The sequence below is a fragment of the Haliotis rufescens genome, unplaced genomic scaffold (assembly GCF_023055435.1).
Source record: "Haliotis rufescens isolate VD_foot unplaced genomic scaffold, xgHalRufe1.0.p SCAF_24, whole genome shotgun sequence".
Taxonomy (NCBI): domain Eukaryota; kingdom Metazoa; phylum Mollusca; class Gastropoda; order Lepetellida; family Haliotidae; genus Haliotis; species Haliotis rufescens.
This window is the reverse complement of record NW_025963935.1, coordinates 8,119,214-8,141,002: the sequence shown is the minus strand read 5'-3', so window position 1 is coordinate 8,141,002 and position 21,789 is coordinate 8,119,214. Positions and strand designations below refer to the sequence as shown.

Below are 21,789 nucleotides of genomic sequence, written 5' to 3'. Positions count from 1 at the left end.
CCATGTACACACTACATCACACACAGTCATGTACACACCACATCACACACAGCCATGTACACACCACATCACACACAGCCATGTACACACTACATCACACACAGTCATGTACACACTACATCACACACAGCCATGTACACACTACATCACACACAGTCATGTACACACTGCATCACACACAGTCATGTACACACTGCATCACACACAGCCAAGTACACACCGCATCACACACAGCCATGTACACACTGCATCACACACAGCCATGTACACACTGCATCACACACAGCCATGTACACACTACATCACACACAGCCATGTATACACTGCATCACACACAGCCATGTACACACTGCATCACACACAGTCATGTACACACCACATCACACACAGCCATGTATACACTGCATCACACACAGTCATGTACACACCACATCACACACAGCCATGTACACACTGCATCACACACAGCCATGTACACACTGCATCACACACAGCCATGTACACACTACATCACACACAGCCATGTATACACTGCATCACACACAGTCATGTACACACCACATCACACACAGTCATGTACACACTACATCACACACAGTCATGTACACACTACATCACACACAGCCATGTACACACCACATCACACACAGTCATGTACACACTACATCACACACAGCCATGTACACACCACATCACACACAGCCATGTACACACCACATCACACACAGCCATGTACACACTGCATCACACACAGCCAAGTACACACCGCATCACACACAGCCATGTACACACCACATCACACTACATCACACACAGCCATGTACACACCACATCACACACAGCCATGTACACACTACATCACACACAGCCATGTACACACCACATCACACACAGCCATGTACACACCGCATCACACACAGCCATGTACACACTACATCACACACAGCCATGTACACACTGCATCACAGACAGCCATGTACACACTACATCACACACAGTCATGTACACACTACATCACACACAGCCATGTATACACTGCATCACACACAGTCATGTACACACTGCATCACATACAGTCATGTACACACTACATCACACACAGTCATGTACACACTACATCACACACAGCCATGTATACACTGCATCACACACAGTCATGTACACACTGCATCACACACAGCCATGTACACACTACATCACACACAGCCATGTACACACTACATCACACACAGTCATGTACACACTACATCACACACAGCCATGTATACACCACATCACACACAGTCATGTACACACCACATCACACACAGCCATGTACACACCACATCACACACAGCCATGTACACACTACATCACACACAGCCATGTACACACTGCATCACACACAGTCATGTATACACTGCATCACACACAGCCATGTACACACTACATCACACACAGCCATGTATACACTGCATCACACACAGTCATGTACACACTGCATCACACACAGTCATGTACACACCACATCACACACAGCCATGTATACACTGCATCACACACAGTCATGTACACACTGCATCACATACAGTCATGTACACACTACATCACACACAGCCATGTACACACCACATCACACACAGTCATGTACACACTGCATCACACACAGTCATGTACACACCACATCACACACAGCCATGTATACACTACATCACACACAGTCATGTATACACTGCATCACACACAGTCATGTACACACGGCATCACACACAGTCATGTACACACTGCATCACACACAGCCATGTACACACCACATCACACACAGCCATGTATACACTGCATCACACACAGCCATGTATACACTGCATCACACACAGTCATGTACACACCACATCACACACAGCCATGTACACACCACATCACACACAGCCATGTATACACTGCATCACACACAGTCATGTACACACGGCATCACACACAGCCATGTACACACCACATCACACACAGCCATGTATACACTGCATCACACACAGCCATGTATACACTGCATCACACACAGTCATGTACACACCACATCACACACAGCCATGTACACACCACATCACACACAGTCATGTACACACTGCATCACACACAGTCATGTATACACTGCATCACACACAGCCATGTACACACCACATCACACACAGCCATGTATACACTGCATCACACACAGTCATGTACACACGGCATCACACACAGCCATGTACACACCACATCACACACAGCCATGTATACACTGCATCACACACAGCCATGTATACACTGCATCACACACAGTCATGTACACACCACATCACACACAGCCATGTACATACCACATCACACACAGCCATGTACACACCACATCACACACAGCCATGTACACACTACATCACACACAGCCATGTACACCCAACATCACACACAGCCATGTACACACTGCATCACACACAGCCATGTACACACTACATCACACACAGCCATGTACACACATCACACACAGCCATGTACACACTACATCACACACAGCCATATACACACTACATCACACACAGCCATGTACACACTACATCACACACAGCCATGTACACACCACATCACACACAGCCATGTACACACTACATCACACACAGCCATGTATACACTACATCACACACAGCCATGTACACACCACATCACACACAGCCATGTACACACTACATCACACACAGCCATGTATACACTACATCACACACAGCCATGTACACACTGCATCACACACAGCCATGTACACACTACATCACACACAGCCATGTACACACCGCATCACACACAGCCATGTATACACTACATCACACACAGCCATGTACACACCACATCACACACAGCCATGTACACACCACATCACACACAGCCATGTACACACCGCATCACACACAGCCATGTACACACCGCATCACACACAGCCATGTACACACAGACATGTACACACCGCATCACATACAGCCATGTACACACAACATCACACACAGCCATGTACACACCACATCACACACACCCATGTACACACAGACATGTACACACCGCATCACATACAGCCATGTACACACAACATCACACACAGCCATGTATACACCACATCACACACAGCCATGTATACACTACATCACACACAGCCATGTACACACCACATCACACACAGCCATGTACACACTGCATCACATACAGCCATGTATACACTACATCACACACAGCCATGTATACACTACATCACACACAGCCATGTACACACAGCCATGTACACACCACATCACACACAGCCATGTACACACAGCCATGTATACACCACATCACATACAGCCATGTACACACCACATCACATACAGCCATGTACACACTACATCACACACAGCCATGTACACACAGCCATGTACACACCACATCACACACAGCCATGTACACACTACATCACACACAGCCATGTACACACAGCCATGTACACACCACATCACACACAGCCATGTACACACCACATCACACACAGCCATGTACACACATCACACACAGCCATGTATACACTACATCACACACAGCCATGTACACACTACATCACACACAGCCATGTACACACTACATCACACACAGCCATGTACACACTACATCACACACAGCCATGTACACACTACATCACACACAGCCATGTACACACTACATCACACACAGCCATGTACACACTGCATCACACACAGCCATGTACACACTGCATCACACACAGCCATGTACACACCACATCACACACAGCCATGTACACACTACATCACACACAGCCATGTACACACTACATCACACACAGTCATGTATACACTGCATCACACACAGTCATGTACACACATCACACACAGCCATGTACACACTGCATCACACACAGTCATGTACACACTACATCACACACAGCCATGTACACACTGCATCACACACAGTCATGTACACACTGCATCACACACAGCCATGTATACACTACATCACACACAGTCATGTATACACTACATCACACACAGTCATGTACACACTACATCACACACAGCCAAGTACACACCGCATCACACACAGCCATGTACACACTGCATCACACACAGCCATGTATACACTACATCACACACAGCCATGTATACACTACATCACACACAGCCATGTACACACTGCATAACACACAGCCATGTACACACTACATCACACACAGCCATGTACACACTACATCACACACAGCCATGTACACACTGCATCACACACAGTCATGTACACACTACATCACACACAGCCATGTACACACTGCATCACACACAGTCATGTACACACTGCATCACACACAGCCATGTACACACTACATCACACACAGCCATGTATACACTGCATCACACACAGTCATGTACACACCACATCACACACAGCCATGTACACACTACATCACACACAGCCATGTACACACTACATCACACACAGCCATGTATACACTGCATCACACACAGCCATGTACACACCACATCACACACAGCCATGTACACACTACATCACACACAGCCATGTACACACCACATCACACACAGCCATGTACACACTACATCACACACAGCCATGTATACACTGCATCACACACAGCCATGTACACACTACATCACACACAGCCATGTACACACTGCATCACACACAGCCATGTACACACCACATCACACACAGCCATGTATACACTGCATCACACACAGTCATGTACACACCACATCACACACAGTCATGTACACACCACATCACACACAGTCATGTACACACTACATCACACACAGTCATGTACACACCACATCACACACAGTCATGTACACACTGCATCACACACAGCCATGTACACACCACATCACACACAGCCATGTACACACCACATCACACACAGTCATGTATACACTGCATCACACACAGTCATGTATACACTGCATCACACACAGTCATGTACACACGGCATCACACACAGCCATGTACACACTGCATCACACACAGTCATGTATACACTGCATCACACACAGCCATGTATACACCACATCACACACAGCCATGTATACACTACATCACACACAGCCATGTACACACCACATCACACACAGCCATGTACACAACACATCACACACAGCCATGTACACAACACATCACACACAGCCATGTATACACTACATCACACACAGCCATGTATACACTGCATCACACACAGTCATGTATACACTGCATCACACACAGCCATGTATACACTACATCACACACAGCCATGTATACACTACATCACACACAGCCATGTATACACCACATCACACACAGCCATGTATACACTACATCACACACAGCCATGTACACACCACATCACACACAGCCATGTACACAACACATCACACACAGCCATGTACACAACACATCACACACAGTCATGTACACACAACATCACACACAGCCATGTACACACCACATTACATACAGCCATGTACACACCGCATCACACACAGCCATGTACACACCACATCACACACAGTCATGTACCCACTACATCACACACAGCCATGTACACACCACATCACACACAGTCATGTACACACTACATCACACACAGCCATGTACACACTACATCACACACAGTCATGTATACACTACATCACACACAGCCATGTACACACCACATCACATACAGCCATGTACACACCGCATCACACACAGCCATGTACACACCACATCACACACAGTCATGTACACACTACATCACACACAGCCATGTACACACCACATCACACACAGCCATGTACACACTACATCACACACAGTCATGTACACACTACATCACACACAGCCATGTACACACTACATCACACACAGTCATGTACACACTACATCACACACAGCCATGTACACACTGCATCACACACAGCCATGTACACACTACATCACACACAGCCATGTACACACATCACACACAGTCATGTACACACTACATCACACACAGCCATGTATACACTACATCACACACAGCCATGTACACACATCACATACAGCCATGTATACACTACATCACATACAGCCATGTACACACCACATCACACACAGCCATGTACACACTACATCACACACAGCCATGTACACACATCACACACAGCCATGTACACACAACATCACACACAGCCATGTATACACCACATCACACACAGCCATGTACACACTACATCACACACAGCCATGTACACACATCACACACAGCCATGTATACACTACATCACATACAGCCATGTACACACCACATCACACACAGCCATGTACACACAACATCACACACAGCCATGTATACACTACATCACACACAGCCATGTATACACTACATCACACACAGCCATGTACACACATCACACACAGTCATGTACACACCGCATCACACACAGCCATGTACACACCACATCACACTACATCACACACAGTCATGTACACACCACATCACACTACATCACACACAGCCATGTACACACCACATCACACTACATCACACACAGCCATGTACACACCACATCACACTACATCACACACAGCCATGTACACACCACATCACACTACATCACACACAGTCATGTACACACAACATCACACACAGCCATGTATACACTACATCACACACAGCCATGTACACACCACATCACACACAGCCATGTACACACCACATCACACACAGCCATGTACACACTACATCACACACAGCCATGTACACACTACATCACACACAGCCATGTACACACTACATCACACACAGCCATGTACACACCACATCACACACAGCCATGTACACACCACATCACACACAGCCATGTACACACCACATCACACACAGCCATGTACACACCACATCACACACAGCCATGTACACACTACATCACACACAGCCATGTACACACCACATCACACACAGCCATGTACACACCACATCACACACAGCCATGTATACACTACATCACATACAGCCATGTACACACCACATCACACACAGCCATGTACACACCACATCACACACAGTCATGTACACACTACATCACACACAGCCATGTACACACTACATCACACACAGCCATGTATACACTACATCACACACAGCCATGTACACACAACATCACACACAGCCATGTACACACTACATCACACACAGTCATGTATACACTACATCACACACAGCCATGTACACACCACATCACACACAGCCATGTACACACCACATCACACACAGTCATGTACACACTACATCACACACAGCCATGTACACACTACATCACACACAGTCATGTACACACTACATCACACACAGCCATGTACACACCACATCACACACAGCCATGTACACACCACATCACACACAGCCATGTACACACTACATCACACACAGTCATGTACACACTACATCACACACAGCCATGTATACACTACATCACACACAGCCATGTACACACTACATCACACACAGTCATGTACACACTACATCACACACAGCCATGTACACACCACATCACACACAGCCATGTATACACAACATCACACACAACCATGTACACACCACATCACACACAGTCATGTACACACCACATCACACACAGCCATGTATACACTACATCACACACAGCCATGTACACACCACATCACACACAGCCATGTACACACCACATCACACACAGCCATGTACACACTACATCACACACAACCATGTACACACCACATCACACACAGCCATGTACACACCACATCACACACAGCCATGTACACCCAACATCACACACAGCCATGTACACACCACATCACACACAGCCATGTACACACCACATCACACACAGCCATGTACACACCACATCACACACAGCCATGTACACACCACATCACACACAGCCATGTATACACTACATCACACACAGCCATGTACACACATCACACACAGTCATGTACACACCGCATCACACACAGCCATGTACACACCACATCACACACAGCCATGTACACACCACATCACACACAGTCTTGTACACACATCACACACAGCCATGTACACACTACATCACACACAGCCATGTACACACCGCATCACACACAGTCATGTACACACTACATCACACACAGTCTTGTACACACATCACACACAGTCATGTACACACATCACACACAGCCATGTACACACTACATCACACACAGCCATGTACACACTACATCACACACAGCCATGTACACACTACATCACACACAGCCATGTACACCCCACATCACATACAGCCATGTACACACTACATCACACACAGCCATGTACACACAGCCATGTACACACTACATCACACACAGCCATGTACACACCACATCACATACAGCCATGTACACACTACATCACACACAGCCATGTACACACTACATCACACACAGCCATGTACACACTACATCACACACAGCCATGTACACACCACATCACACACAGCCATGTACACACTACATCACACACAGCCATGTACACACTACATCACACACAGCCATGTACACACCACATCACACACAGCCATGTACACACCACATCACACACAGCCATGTACACACTACATCACACACAGCCATGTACACACTACATCACACACAGCCATGTACACACCACATCACACACAGCCATGTACACACTACATCACACACAGCCATGTACACACTACATCACACACAGCCATGTACACACTACATCACACACACCCATGTACACACTACATCACACACAGCCATGTATACACAGCCATGTACACACCACATCACATACAGCCATGTACACATCGCATCACACACAGCCATGTACACACTACCTCACACACAGCCATGTACACACCACATCACACACAGCCATGTACACACCACATCACACACAGCCATGTACACACATCACACACAGTCATGTACACACTACATCACACACAGCCATGTACACACTACCTCACACACAGCCATGTACAAACCACATCACACACAGCCATGTACACACCACATCACACACAGTCATGTACACACCACATCACACACAGTCATGTACACACCACATCACACACAGCCATGTACACACCACATCACACACAGTCATGTACACACCACATCACACACAGTCATGTACACACCACATCACACACAGCCATGTACACACCACATCACACACAGCCATGTACACACTACATCACACACAGCCATGTACACACTGCATCACATACAGCCATGTACACACAGCCATGTACACACTACCTCACACACAGCCATGTACACACCACATCACACACAGCCTTGTACACACCACATCACACACACCCATGTACACACTGCATCACACACAGCCTTGTACACACCACATCACACACACCCATGTACACACTGCATCACACACAGCCATGTACACACCGCATCACACACAGACATGTACACACCACATCACACACAGCCATGTACACACCACATCACACACAGCCAAGTACACACCGCATCACACACAGCCATGTACACACCACATGACACTACATCACACACAGCCATGTACACACCACATCACACACAGCCATGTACACACCACATCACACACAGCCATGTACACACCACATCACACACAGCCATGTATACACATCACACACAGCCATGTACACACCGCATCACACACAGCCATGTACACACCACATCACACTACATCACACACAGCCATGTACACACCACATCACACACAGCCATGTACACACCACATCACACTACATCACACACAGCCATGTACACACCACATCACACACAGCCATGTACACACTTGGTTCCTATGGATAGACACCTGGTTGCTATGGCTACACACCTGCCTATATCGGAACAGATCCCCACATCGGAGGCGACGGCTGCGTGGGGGTACTTGCCGAGCTTGGAGCCGCTACCCCGAGTGTCGCGGGAGGGAAGCGTCGTGATGAAGTACAGACCCACGATGAGGACAGCGAGGACAAAGATGCCAATGACGAGGGCAAAGCAAAACCTTGCTCTGAAACAGGAAGTTTCCATGGTTACACACTCCAGATAACCATCATAATGTTACAGTTTCATGGACTTCACCATTCCACTAAGGCAACTTAGAACCTCAAATCTTGTATAGAAAGTTTCAATCGTAACTATGTGTTCCGACAACAACCAACTACAATGGTAACGTTGGGTGTTCCGACAACAACTAGCTACAACAGTAACGTTGGGTGTTCCAACAACCAGCTACAATGGTAACGTTGGGTGTTCTGACAACAACCAGCTACAATGGTAACGTTGGGTGTTCCGACAACAACCAGCTACAATGGTAACGTTGGGTGTTCTGACAACAACCAGCTACAATGGTAACGTTGGGTGTTCTGACAACAACCAGCTACAATGGTAACGTTGGTAGTTCCAACAACCAGCTACAATGGTAACGTTGGGTGTTCCGACAACAACCAGCTACAACGGTAACGTTGGGTGTTCCGACAACAACCAACTACAATGGTAACGTTGGGTGTTCTGACAACCAGCTACAACGGTAACGTTGGGTGTTCCGACAACAACCAGCTACAATAGTAACATTGGGTGTTCCGACAACAACCAGCTACAATGGTAACGTTGGGTGTTCTGACAACAACCAGCTACAATGGTAACGTTGGGTGTTCTGACAACAACCAGCTACAATGGTAACGTTGGGTGTTCCGACAACAACCAACTACAATGGTAACGTTGGGTGTTCTGACAACAACCAGCTACAATGGTAACATTGGGTGTTCCGACAACAACCTGCTACAACGGTAACGTTGGGTGTTCCGACAACAACCAGCTACAACAGTAACGTTGGGTGTTCCGACAACCAGCTACAACGGTAACGTTAGGTGTTCCGACAACAACCAGCTACAATGGTAACGTTGGGTGTTCTGACAACAACCAGCTACAACGGTAACGTTGGGTGTTCCGACAACAACCAACTACAATGGTAACGTTGGGTGTTCTGACAACAACGAGCTACAATGGTAACGTTGGGTGTTCCGACAACAACCAGTTACAATGGTAACGTTGGGTGTTCCGACAACAACCAGCTACAATGGTAACGTTGGATGTTCTGTTAACAACCAGCTACAATGGTAACGTTGGGTGTTCTGACAACAACCAGCTACAATGGTAACATTGGGTGTTCCGACAACAACCAGCTACAATGGTAACGTTGGGTGTTCCGACAACAACCAGCTACAATGGTAACGTTGGATGTTCTGTTAACAACCAGCTACAATGGTAACGTTGGATGTCCTGACAACAACCAGCTACAATGGTAACATTGGGTGTTCCGACAACAACTAGCTACAATGGTAACGTTGGATGTCCTGACAACAACGAGCTACAATGGTAACGTTGGGTGTTCCGACAACAACCAACTACAATGGTAACGTTGGGTGTTCCGACAACAACCAGCTACAATGGTAACGTTGGATGTTCTGTTAACAACCAGCTACAATGGTAACGTTGGGTGTTCCGACAACAACCAGCTACAATGGTAACATTGGGTGTTCTGTTAACAACCAGCTACAATGGTAACGTTGGGTGTTCCGACAACAACCAGCTACAATGGTAACGTTGGGTGTTCCGACAACAACCAGCTACAATGGTAACGTTGGGTGTTCCGACAACAACCAGCTACAATGGTAACGTTGGATGTTCTGTTAACAACCAGCTACAATGGTAACGTTGGATGTCCTGACAACAACCAGCTACAATGGTAACATTGGGTGTTCCGACAACAACTAGCTACAATGGTAACGTTGGATGTCCTGACAACAACGAGCTACAATGGTAACGTTGGGTGTTCCGACAACAACCAACTACAATGGTAACGTTGGGTGTTCCGACAACAACCAACTACAATGGTAATGTTGGGTATTCTGACAACAACCAGCTACAATGGTAATGTTGGGTGTTCCGACAACAACCAGCTACAATGGTAACGTTGGGTGTTCCGACAACAACCAGCTACAATGGAGACGGGGGGGGGAACATATCTCAGAAACACAGGAGATAAGGGATGACATATCTCAGAAACACAGGAGACAGGGGGACATACCTCCAAGACACAGGTGATGGGGGGTACATACCTCCAAGACACAGGTGATGGGGGGTACATACCTCCAAGACACAGGTGATGGGGGGTACATACCTCCAAGACACAGGTGATGGGGGGTACATACCTCCAAGACACATGTGATGGGGGGTACATACCTCCAAGACACAGGTGTTGGGGGGTACATACCTCCAAGACACAGGTGTTGGGGGGTACATACCTCCAAGACACAGGTGTTGGGGGGTACATACCTCCAAGACACATGTGATGGGGGGTACATACCTCCAAGACACATGTGATGGGGGGTACATACCTCCAAGACACAGGTGATGGGGGGGGGACATACCTCCAAGACACAGGAAATGGGGGGACATACCTCCAAGACACAGGAGATGGGGGGACATACCTCCAAGACACAGGAGATGGGGGGGAGGGGGAAATACCTCCATGACACAGGTGATGGGGGGTACATACCTCCAAGACACATGTGATGGGGGGTACATACCTCCAAGACACAGGTGATGGGGGGTACATACCTCCAAGACACAGATGATGGGGGGTACATACCTCCAAGACACAGGAGATGGGGGGGAGGGGGAAATACCTCCATGACACAGGTGATGGGGGGTACATACCTCCAAGACACATGTGATGGGGGGTACATACCTCCAAGACACAGGTGATGGGGGGTACATACCTCCAAGACACAGATGATGGGGGGTACATACCTCCAAGACACAGGTGTTGGGGGTACATACCTCCAAGACACAGGTGTTGGGTGGTACATACCTCCAAGGCACAGGAAATGGGGGGACATACCTCCAAGACACAGGAAACTGGGGGTACATACCTCCAAGACACAGGTGTTGGGGGGTACATACCTCCAAGACACAGGAAATGGGGGGACATACCTCCAAGACACAGGAAACTGGGGGTACATACCTCCAAGACACAGGTGACGGGGCTGGAGATATCAGAGGATCTGTCGAGTTCAGTCTCCTTGCCCAAACCATGTCTGTTCTCGTAGACTATACTAATGGATGTCTTGTGTCCAATTCTATCCCAGTCTCCGCAGATGAGATGTCCTCAGTCCGTCCCTATCCCAGTCTCCACAGATGAGATGTCTTCCGTCCGTCCCTATCCCAGTCTTCACAGATGAGACGTCCTCAGTCCGCCCCTATCCCAGTCTCCACAGATGAGATGTCCTCAGTCCGTCCCTATCCCAGTCTCCACAGATGAGATGTCTTCCGTCCAACCCTATCCCAGTCTCCACAGATGAGATGTCTTCCGTCCGTCCCTATCCCAGTCTCCACAGATGAGATGTCCTCAGTCCGACCCTATCCCAGTCTCCACAGATGAGATGTCTTCCGTCCGTCCCTATCCCAGTCTCCACAGATGAGATGTCTTCCGTCCGACCCTATCCCAGTCTCCACAGATGAGATGTCTTCCGTTCGTCCCTATCCCAGTCTCCACAGATGAGATGTCTTCCGTCCGTCCCTATCCCAGTCTCCACAGATGAGATGTCTTCCGTCCGTCCCTATCCCAGTCTCCACAGATGAGATGTCTTCCGTTCGTCCCTATCCCAGTCTCCACAGATGAGATGTCTTCCGTCCGTCCCTATCCCAGTCTCCACAGATGAGATGTCTTCCGTTCGTCCCTATCCCAGTCTCCACAGATGAGATGTCCTCACTCCGTCCCTATCCCAGTCTCCACAGATGAGATGTCTTCCGTCCGACCCTATCCCAGTCTCCACGGATGAGATGTCTTCCGTCCGTCCCTATCCCAGTCTCCACAGATGAGATGTCCTCAGTCCGTCCCTATCCCAGTCTCCACAGATGAGATGTCCTCAGTCCGACCCTATCCCAGTCTCCACAGATGAGATGTCCTCAGTCCGTCCCTATCCCAGTCTCCACAGTTCACTGATGGTTGTGGCGTGTGTTTCATTCACACAGCCAGCCTTTTTATCCACATGAGCCTCAGAAATGAATATGCTTCGATTATCCCGTCTGTTTGAGGTTACAATACATTATGTATGACAGGATCACACAGCTATATGATTACTGTTAGCCAGTCTACCATGCATGGCCATCTGTGTCAAGTATTGAGGTGAGGTAGCCAGCGTCCTGTGAACTGGGGAAGCAGCATGGTCTCTGTGGGACAGCATGCTGTCTGTGTGTAGCATGTTCTGTGTGTGGCACATGGCGACTGTCACACCAGGGATTGATTTAGGATTCCCAACTATGTGCCCTTGGCAAACAAACTGGGATGAAATTGAGATATTGTTCAAACATCGATTATTTTAACATTCTTACTTTCGTAAATTCTGAGGAATTGGGAAATTTTCAATATAAATTGGGAATTCATTCGCAGCAGACGCGGGGCTGACTATTGTCTAAGCAGGTAATATGAGACAGGTCAGTAATGTGAGATGGGTGAGACAGGTGAGTAGTGTGAGACAGGTGAGTTGAGACAGCAGAGTGAGGTGAGACAGAAGAGTGAGGACAGGTGAGTAGTGTGAGACAGGTGAGTAGTGAGACAGGTGAGTTGAGACAGAAGAGTGAGGTGAGACAGAAGAGTGAGTTGAGACAGGTGAGGTGAGACAGAAGAGTGAGGTGAGACAGAAGAGTGACTTGAGACAGGTGAGGTGAGACAGAAGAGTGAGTTGAGACAGGTGAGGTGAGACAGTAGAGTGAGGTGAGACAGAAGAGTGAGGTGAGACAGAAGAGTGAGTTGAGATAGGTGAGGTGAGACAGAAGAGTGAGTTGAGACAGGTGAGGTGAGACAGTAGAGTGAGGTGAGACAGAAGAGTGAGGTGAGACAGAAGAGTGAGTTGAGATAGGTGAGGTGAGACAGAAGAGTGAGTTGAGACAGGTGAGGTGAGACAGTAGAGTGAGGTGAGACAGAAGAGTGAGGTGAGATAGGTGAGGTGAGACAGTAGAGTGAGTTGAGACAGAAGAGTGAGGTGAGACAGGTGAGGTGAGACAGTAGAGTGAGTTGAGACAGGTGAGGTGAGACAGAAGAGTGAGTTGAGACAGGTGAGGTGAGACAGAAGAGTGAGTTGAGACAGGTGAGGTGAGACAGTAGAGTGAGGTGAGACAGAAGAGTGAGGTGAGACAGAAGAGTGAGGTGAGATAGGTGAGGTGAGACAGTAGAGTGAATTGAGACAGAAGAGTGAGGTGAGATAGGTGAGGTGAGACAGAAGAGTGAGTTGAGACAGGTGAGGTGAGACAGAAGAGTGAGGTGAGACAGAAGAGTGAGTTGAGACAGGTGAGGTGAGACAGTAGAGTGAGGTGAGACAGAAGAGTGAGGTGAGATAGGTGAGGTGAGACAGTAGAGTGAGTTGAGACAGGTGAGGTGAGACAGAAGAGTGAGGTGAGACAGAAGAGTGAGGTGAGATAGGTGAGGTGAGACAGAAGAGTGAGTTGAGACAGGTGAGGTGAGACAGAAGAGTGAGGTGAGACAGAAGAGTGAGTTGAGACAGGTGAGGTGAGAGAGAAGAGTGAGTTGAGACAGAAGAGTGAGGTGAGACAGTAGAGTGAGGTGAGACAGAAGAGTGAGGTGAGACAGAAGAGTGAGTTGAGACAGGTGAGGTGAGACAGAAGAGTGAGTTGAGATAGGTGAGGTGAGACAGAAGAGTGAGTTGAGACAGGTGAGGTGAGACAGTAGAGTGAGGTGAGACAGAAGAGTGAGGTGAGATAGGTGAGGTGAGACAGTAGAGTGAGTTGAGACAGAAGATTGAGGTGAGATAGGTGAGGTGAGACAGTAGAGTGAGTTGAGACAGAAGAGTGAGGTGAGATAGGTGAGGTGAGACAGTAGAGTGAGGTGAGACAGAAGAGTGAGGTGAGATAGGTGAGGTGAGACAGTAGAGTGAGTTGAGACAGAAGAGTGAGGTGAGATAGGTGAGGTGAGACAGTTGAGTGAGTTGAGACAGGTGAGGTGAGACAGTAGAGTGAGGTGAGACAGAAGAGTGAGGTGAGATAGGTGAGGTGAGACAGTAGAGTGAGTTGAGACAGAAGAGTGAGGTGAGATAGGTGAGGTGAGACAGTAGAGTGAGTTGAGACAGGTGAGTAGTGTGAGACAGGTGAGTTGAGAGAGAAGAGTGAGGTGAGACAGAAGAGAGGTGAGTGGTGGGAGACAGATGAGTGAGGTGAGGCAGGTTAGACAACTGACGCAAGACAGACAAGGTGATTGAGGTGAGACAGGTGAGTAAGGTTTGACAGATGAGACAGGTGAGTAAGGTGAGACAGGTGAGTGTGGTGAGAAATGTGAGTGAGGTTAGACGGGTGAGTGATGCGAGACAGGTGAGACAGGTGAGTAATGTGAGACAGGTGAGTAATGTGAGACAGGTGAGTGAGGTGAGACAGGTGAGTAATGTGGGGCAGGTGAGACAGGGGAGTAATGTGAGACAGGGGAGTAATGTGAGACAGGGGAGTAATGTGAGACAGGTGAGACAGGTGAGTAATGTCGGGCAGGTGAGACAGATGAGTAATGTGAGACAGGTGAGTGAGGTGAGACAGGTGAGTGATGTGAGACGGGAGTAATGTGAGGCAGGTGAGTTTTGTGGGGCAGGTGAGTAATTTGGGGCAGGTGAGTAATGTGAGACAGGTGAGTGAGGTAAGACAGGTGAGTGAGGTGAGACAGGTGAGTGATGTGAGACAGGGGAGTAATGTGAGGCAGGTGAGTAATGTGAGGCAGGTGAGTAATGTGAGACAGGTGAGACAGGTGAGTAATGTGAGGCAGGTGAGTAATGTGAGGCAGGTGAGTAATGTGAGACAGGTGAGTAATGTGAGGCAGGTGAGTAATGTGAGACAGGTGAGTGAGGTGAGACAGGTGAGTGATGTGAGACAGGGGAGTAATGTGAGGCAGGTGAGTAATGTGAGGCAGGTGAGACAGGTGAGTAATGTGAGGCAGGTGAGTAATGTGAGGCAGGTGAGACAGGGGAGTAATGTGAGGCAGGTGAGTAATGTGAGACAGGTGAGACAGGGGAGTAATGTGAGGCAGGGGAGACACGAGTAATGTGAGGCAGGTGAGACAGGCGAGTTATGTGATAAACTGTAAGCCAGCATTTGAAAATACGTATGAGATCTACCTGTGAGCCCAGGTGTAAAGTGACCATTATAATCTAAAACCTGTGATACGGAGACAGCTGGTGCCATTAACACAGACATCAACACAGCTGCTGGTATGGAGTTAGATGACAAAGCCACATCCTGATGGAGACTAAAAGTAGATGATACGGAGACAGCTGGTGCCATGGAATAACACCATCAGGCTATGCACTGATGCAGCAGTTGTAACACAATGGTATGACATCATAATTGATATTCACCAGAGACAAAGATAACATTTTGAGCCATTGAGTTTTTAGTCCAGGGTTTCTATTTTAATTTGGTTATTACATTGGGTAACCAATATTTTTCACTCATCTATTCATCACCCTATTGGGTACCGTATTCGACGTAATAAGCGCCCCGCTCTAATAAGCGCCCACATATTTGCTAATATATTGGCCAATGAACAATCCTAATTAGCACCCATTCCGATTGATCGATGTACACAAGACTTATTTATTCACGTATAATACGCACTCGTGTGTTATATGCACACTTAATTATGGGCAATTAAATTCAGGAAAAATATATCTGTCGTATATAAACATTTCAGGCTGTCAGCACAAACAACGAAATTTATCTTTTAACTCTTTCCACTAAAATAATATTCTTATAAGAGCCCCCTATTTCTAATTTTGAGAGCGCCCTGGGCGCTTATTAAGTCAAATACGGTATTTCCCAAAAAGAGTAAACATTTTAAGATTTAGAAAAATGAAATTATGTTTCAGATGTACATAACCATGATAACTGTTCTAAATATAGAGGCTTGACTTGGAAAGGAAATTAGCTCGCAATTGTGTTTCGGAAATTAGTTCCTTTGTACGCATGTTGAAAAGCTTCATTGGGTATTTACCCGTGCTGTTTGTATAATGTGAGGTTTTCATTTAATGCATACATTTCTGTACGCAAGTTAATTGAAAGTAGTTGAGTTTTAAAATGTTTTGGGGGGGTATTTTACACAAATACAGCCTATCTGTAGCTCTGTATACAGAGTCTGCAGCCAACAAAATCAACATATCATTATTGTGTTGCTGGATGTTTTTAAGGCGTGAATCAGTCATGTCACACATCTCGTGTGTCTCTTTCTCAGTTGTATTGTAGCAAGGTGTTCTGTTTTTCAAAATTTCTTCATGGGAGTCAGTTTTGTTCATCCTTTTTGGATAAACATTTCTCTCTTCTAATGAAAGCGAGGAAAAGCAAAATAAGATAAAGGGAGTTGGCGATGATTGGTCCTCAGAGATAACTCCTCGCTAGCCAGTACCTTCTATTTATCAAACATTTTTTTCTAGAAATTCACCAACTATTTGGATTGAAAATGTATTTCTCAAAAGTTGTGAGCCTGTAATTGGTTGGTTTTCTGAAAATTCATTGTTGATAGGTTAGCAAACAAATATAATAAAACAGATAGAAGCCTATTTCAGATAAATAAAAAAAATATACTTTGATCTTTCGAATAATTTGACATATGTGGAGATATGTTATGCTTTGCAGTCGAAAGATGTTATGATCGCTGGCATCGAGAGTTACGTCCCCTGAACGAACATTTTTCACATACATCCCTAACTACATACGTTATGATCGCAGAGCCGTGAAATGACATTAATGAAAAGTAATAACGACAGTCGACTGTTTGATATGTGATATGTTCTGCTTTGCAGTCGTATTAACTTTAAAATGAAGGATAGTTTCAAAGATGTTATTTTTTCCACTTTCCATTTTTTCTGGTCACAACCCATGTTCTTTAAGTTTGGCCTCAAGCAGGGCTGGCTATCGATTAAGATTATAGACAGATAACAGGTAACTAAATATCAATAAATTATCAATAAATATCGGAGAAGGACGTTTAAGCAAATAGGCATGAAAGTCTTGAAACAAATCAACAGATTTCATACCAATGGTGAGCAGTGCCACACTTAAGAATAGACTACTATGTGGACATTAGAAATATGAAAAAAACGGTTGCTTTCATTCTTCGACACTTGACAGTACTTACAATTACAAGTCCGTATCGGTAAGACTAAACTTATATTTCATCACAATAGTTTATGTAAGTTAATAGGCCTATTATCGATGATGTGACAGGATCAGATAGTTGTATATATTTTTGAGAGTTTTATTAGTTTAGATTTTTACTGAATTAAATATTCAGTCAAATATGTTTTAAACATTATATACTTCACACTTCAGCTCTCCTAATTCTCTGTTTCAGCTTACTGCATGAGTACTTTGCCACAGCTTCAATCACCTAGTGCACTATCACACAATAGCCTGCCCAAGCGCGCCCCTCACAGCCCCTTTGTGTTTAACTTTCTAGCTTACTGTCTCCAGTTTGAAGGGTTTAGTTTTACTACAGTTTAGATCACATTTGATGTTACTGTCAAACACATGTATAGCATTGGACATTTTGGAATCCACAATTTGGACTAATTGTGGTGTTTGATTTATTGACTTTGGAATTCACATCTAAAGGTTGGTCTTTTGATGATATTTAATTGTTTGTGCGTATTCCTAGGATTTGTAGGTATATTGTGTTTATGCTGTTGATAATTTGGCTGTTTTTGTCATGTTGTAAATATTAGCCAGATCATAGTAATTAGTTGTATTTCTGTATGCATTACAAGTGTTATTATTTACGTAAGGTAAATAATTCAGTAAGTGCTAAGTTTAGGCCTAAAATACTATTTAACTAAATCTTCAATCACTGTGAAGCTGATGTATGAAAGTATGAAGTATGAAAGTAAGAATGTGAAACATATGTGTTGCTAGGTAACATATTGGTATATATGAATGTGTAATGTATGAATGTATGATGTATGAATGGATCAGGGTTTTACTATTATATTTTAGAAATGTTTTAAGTTACTCTGCAATAACACTATGTATCGGTTTGTAGTAATATTGCTGCTATCATATTGGTCTGCACAGTGTGCATATATATTCATTTATTTGTCGTGCAGATGTAGCTGTATTACTCGAGCAGAGGTCTGTGTCTGGACTGATGAACCCAGGTCCACACACTTTGTGGGTTTACTAGGTTTTATATATATTCTCATATATTGTATATTGTATGTACACATAGTAAATGTATCATGTCATGTCTATCTTACTCTATTTATATGATACACATATATAAGTATATATGCGGGTTAAGTAGGTTTATAATATAAGATTAATTAAGTTTTGATGAGATGTAAGTTTATCAATTAGAATATATAGCATTTTGTATGTATCATCAAATGTAATGAAATATTTGATGTCAGCATATGTTTATATTTTGTGTAATGAATGTTTTACAATTGTTTCAGGGTTTAAAAACATTTATCAGTAATAAACTTGGCTATAACTTCGAACAACACCTGCATCTGTCCTTCATGTCAAGAAGCAGTCCCGGTTTCAATGACAATATTTCATATCGATAATTGTTAATATTTCTTTCCATAATTCCGATTATCGATCTTCTTAGGGGTGCTGGCTAAAACGGCACCTCAGCAAAACGTCACCGATTTCTCTGGAGAAAACGGCACCGCATTTGGCGAAAACAGGTACTATGTGTCGGGCGAAAACGGCACCTCTATTTTTAATAACGATAACAACTATTTTTGTAGAAATATATATGGTTTATTTACTTGAGCCTTAATCTCAAGTCTCAGTCGATCTGACACGGAAACTATCGAAACTGAAAAAACCAACACAGTTATGCGAGACCCCACAAAGTGGCCACACAGCGAGCACCTGCATGCCACACTCGGTTGGTCTTGCTTACCTCAGTTTCCGCCTGTGACGGTCGCGGTCCCATGTCGACAGTACATTGTCATCGTCAATCAGTGGTTCCTCTTCTGCTGCCGAAGTGCGTGACATCGTGTAGGTCAGATATACTGGACTGGCTGTCGTCGGACTTATCGCAAAAGGATAAAAGTGATTCGTCACTCTCGTGCAAATGTTGTTGTCATATGATCGAAGGCATCGAGAGTTACGTCCCCTGATTGAACTTTTTTCACATGTATCCCTAACAACATACGTTATGATCACAGAACCGGGAAATGACATTAATGACAAATAAATAACGACGGTCGACTGTTCTATCAACGTATACACCAACATATTTAGAATCAACATATCATTATTTTTCTTCCAAGCAAGAGACACATGAAAAAATGTTTATCTATATACAACAGCTGTTGCGTGATAATGACATGCACTGAATAAACTCCGTGACGGCGGCAAGAAATTAGACTGGTTCCCGTTCGTTCCTGCGACAGACTGGGACGGAAAGCGGAACAAGTGCAGCGACACCAGGCGGAGGATCCGGGAACCAGTCTAGCAAGAAATATACTGTTGTTCGGAATATGGTTGAAGTCGCGCGTTAAAGCCCTATTCACATGGACAAAATTTACTCATGTAAGCAAATTTACTCATGGAGTATATTTACTCATGTAAGCAAAAGTATATTTACATTGCGTTCACATGAAGTTTATGAAAGGCAGAAGTAAACATCATTTCATAAATAAATTGTGGACTTTCATCATTTGAGGCCATGTCGCTGTCGAAGAT

General features: G+C 45.5%; 1 protein-coding gene across 1 annotated transcript in view; it reads right to left on the bottom strand.

The window, feature by feature from the left end:
• LOC124128147 (scoloptoxin SSD14-like) overlaps positions 1-21,427 on the bottom strand; it is a 56,466-nt gene extending 35,039 nt beyond the window's left edge. Inside the window, exons 1-2 of the mRNA XM_048402142.1 lie at positions 21,002-21,427; positions 9,875-10,051 (exon numbers count right to left, since the gene is read on the bottom strand). Coding sequence (XP_048258099.1) covers positions 9,875-10,051; positions 21,002-21,354 — 530 coding nt within the window. The 5' untranslated portion in view covers positions 21,355-21,427. The remainder of the gene's footprint in view (positions 1-9,874; positions 10,052-21,001) is intronic.
• Positions 21,428-21,789: the final 362 nt, after the last annotated feature.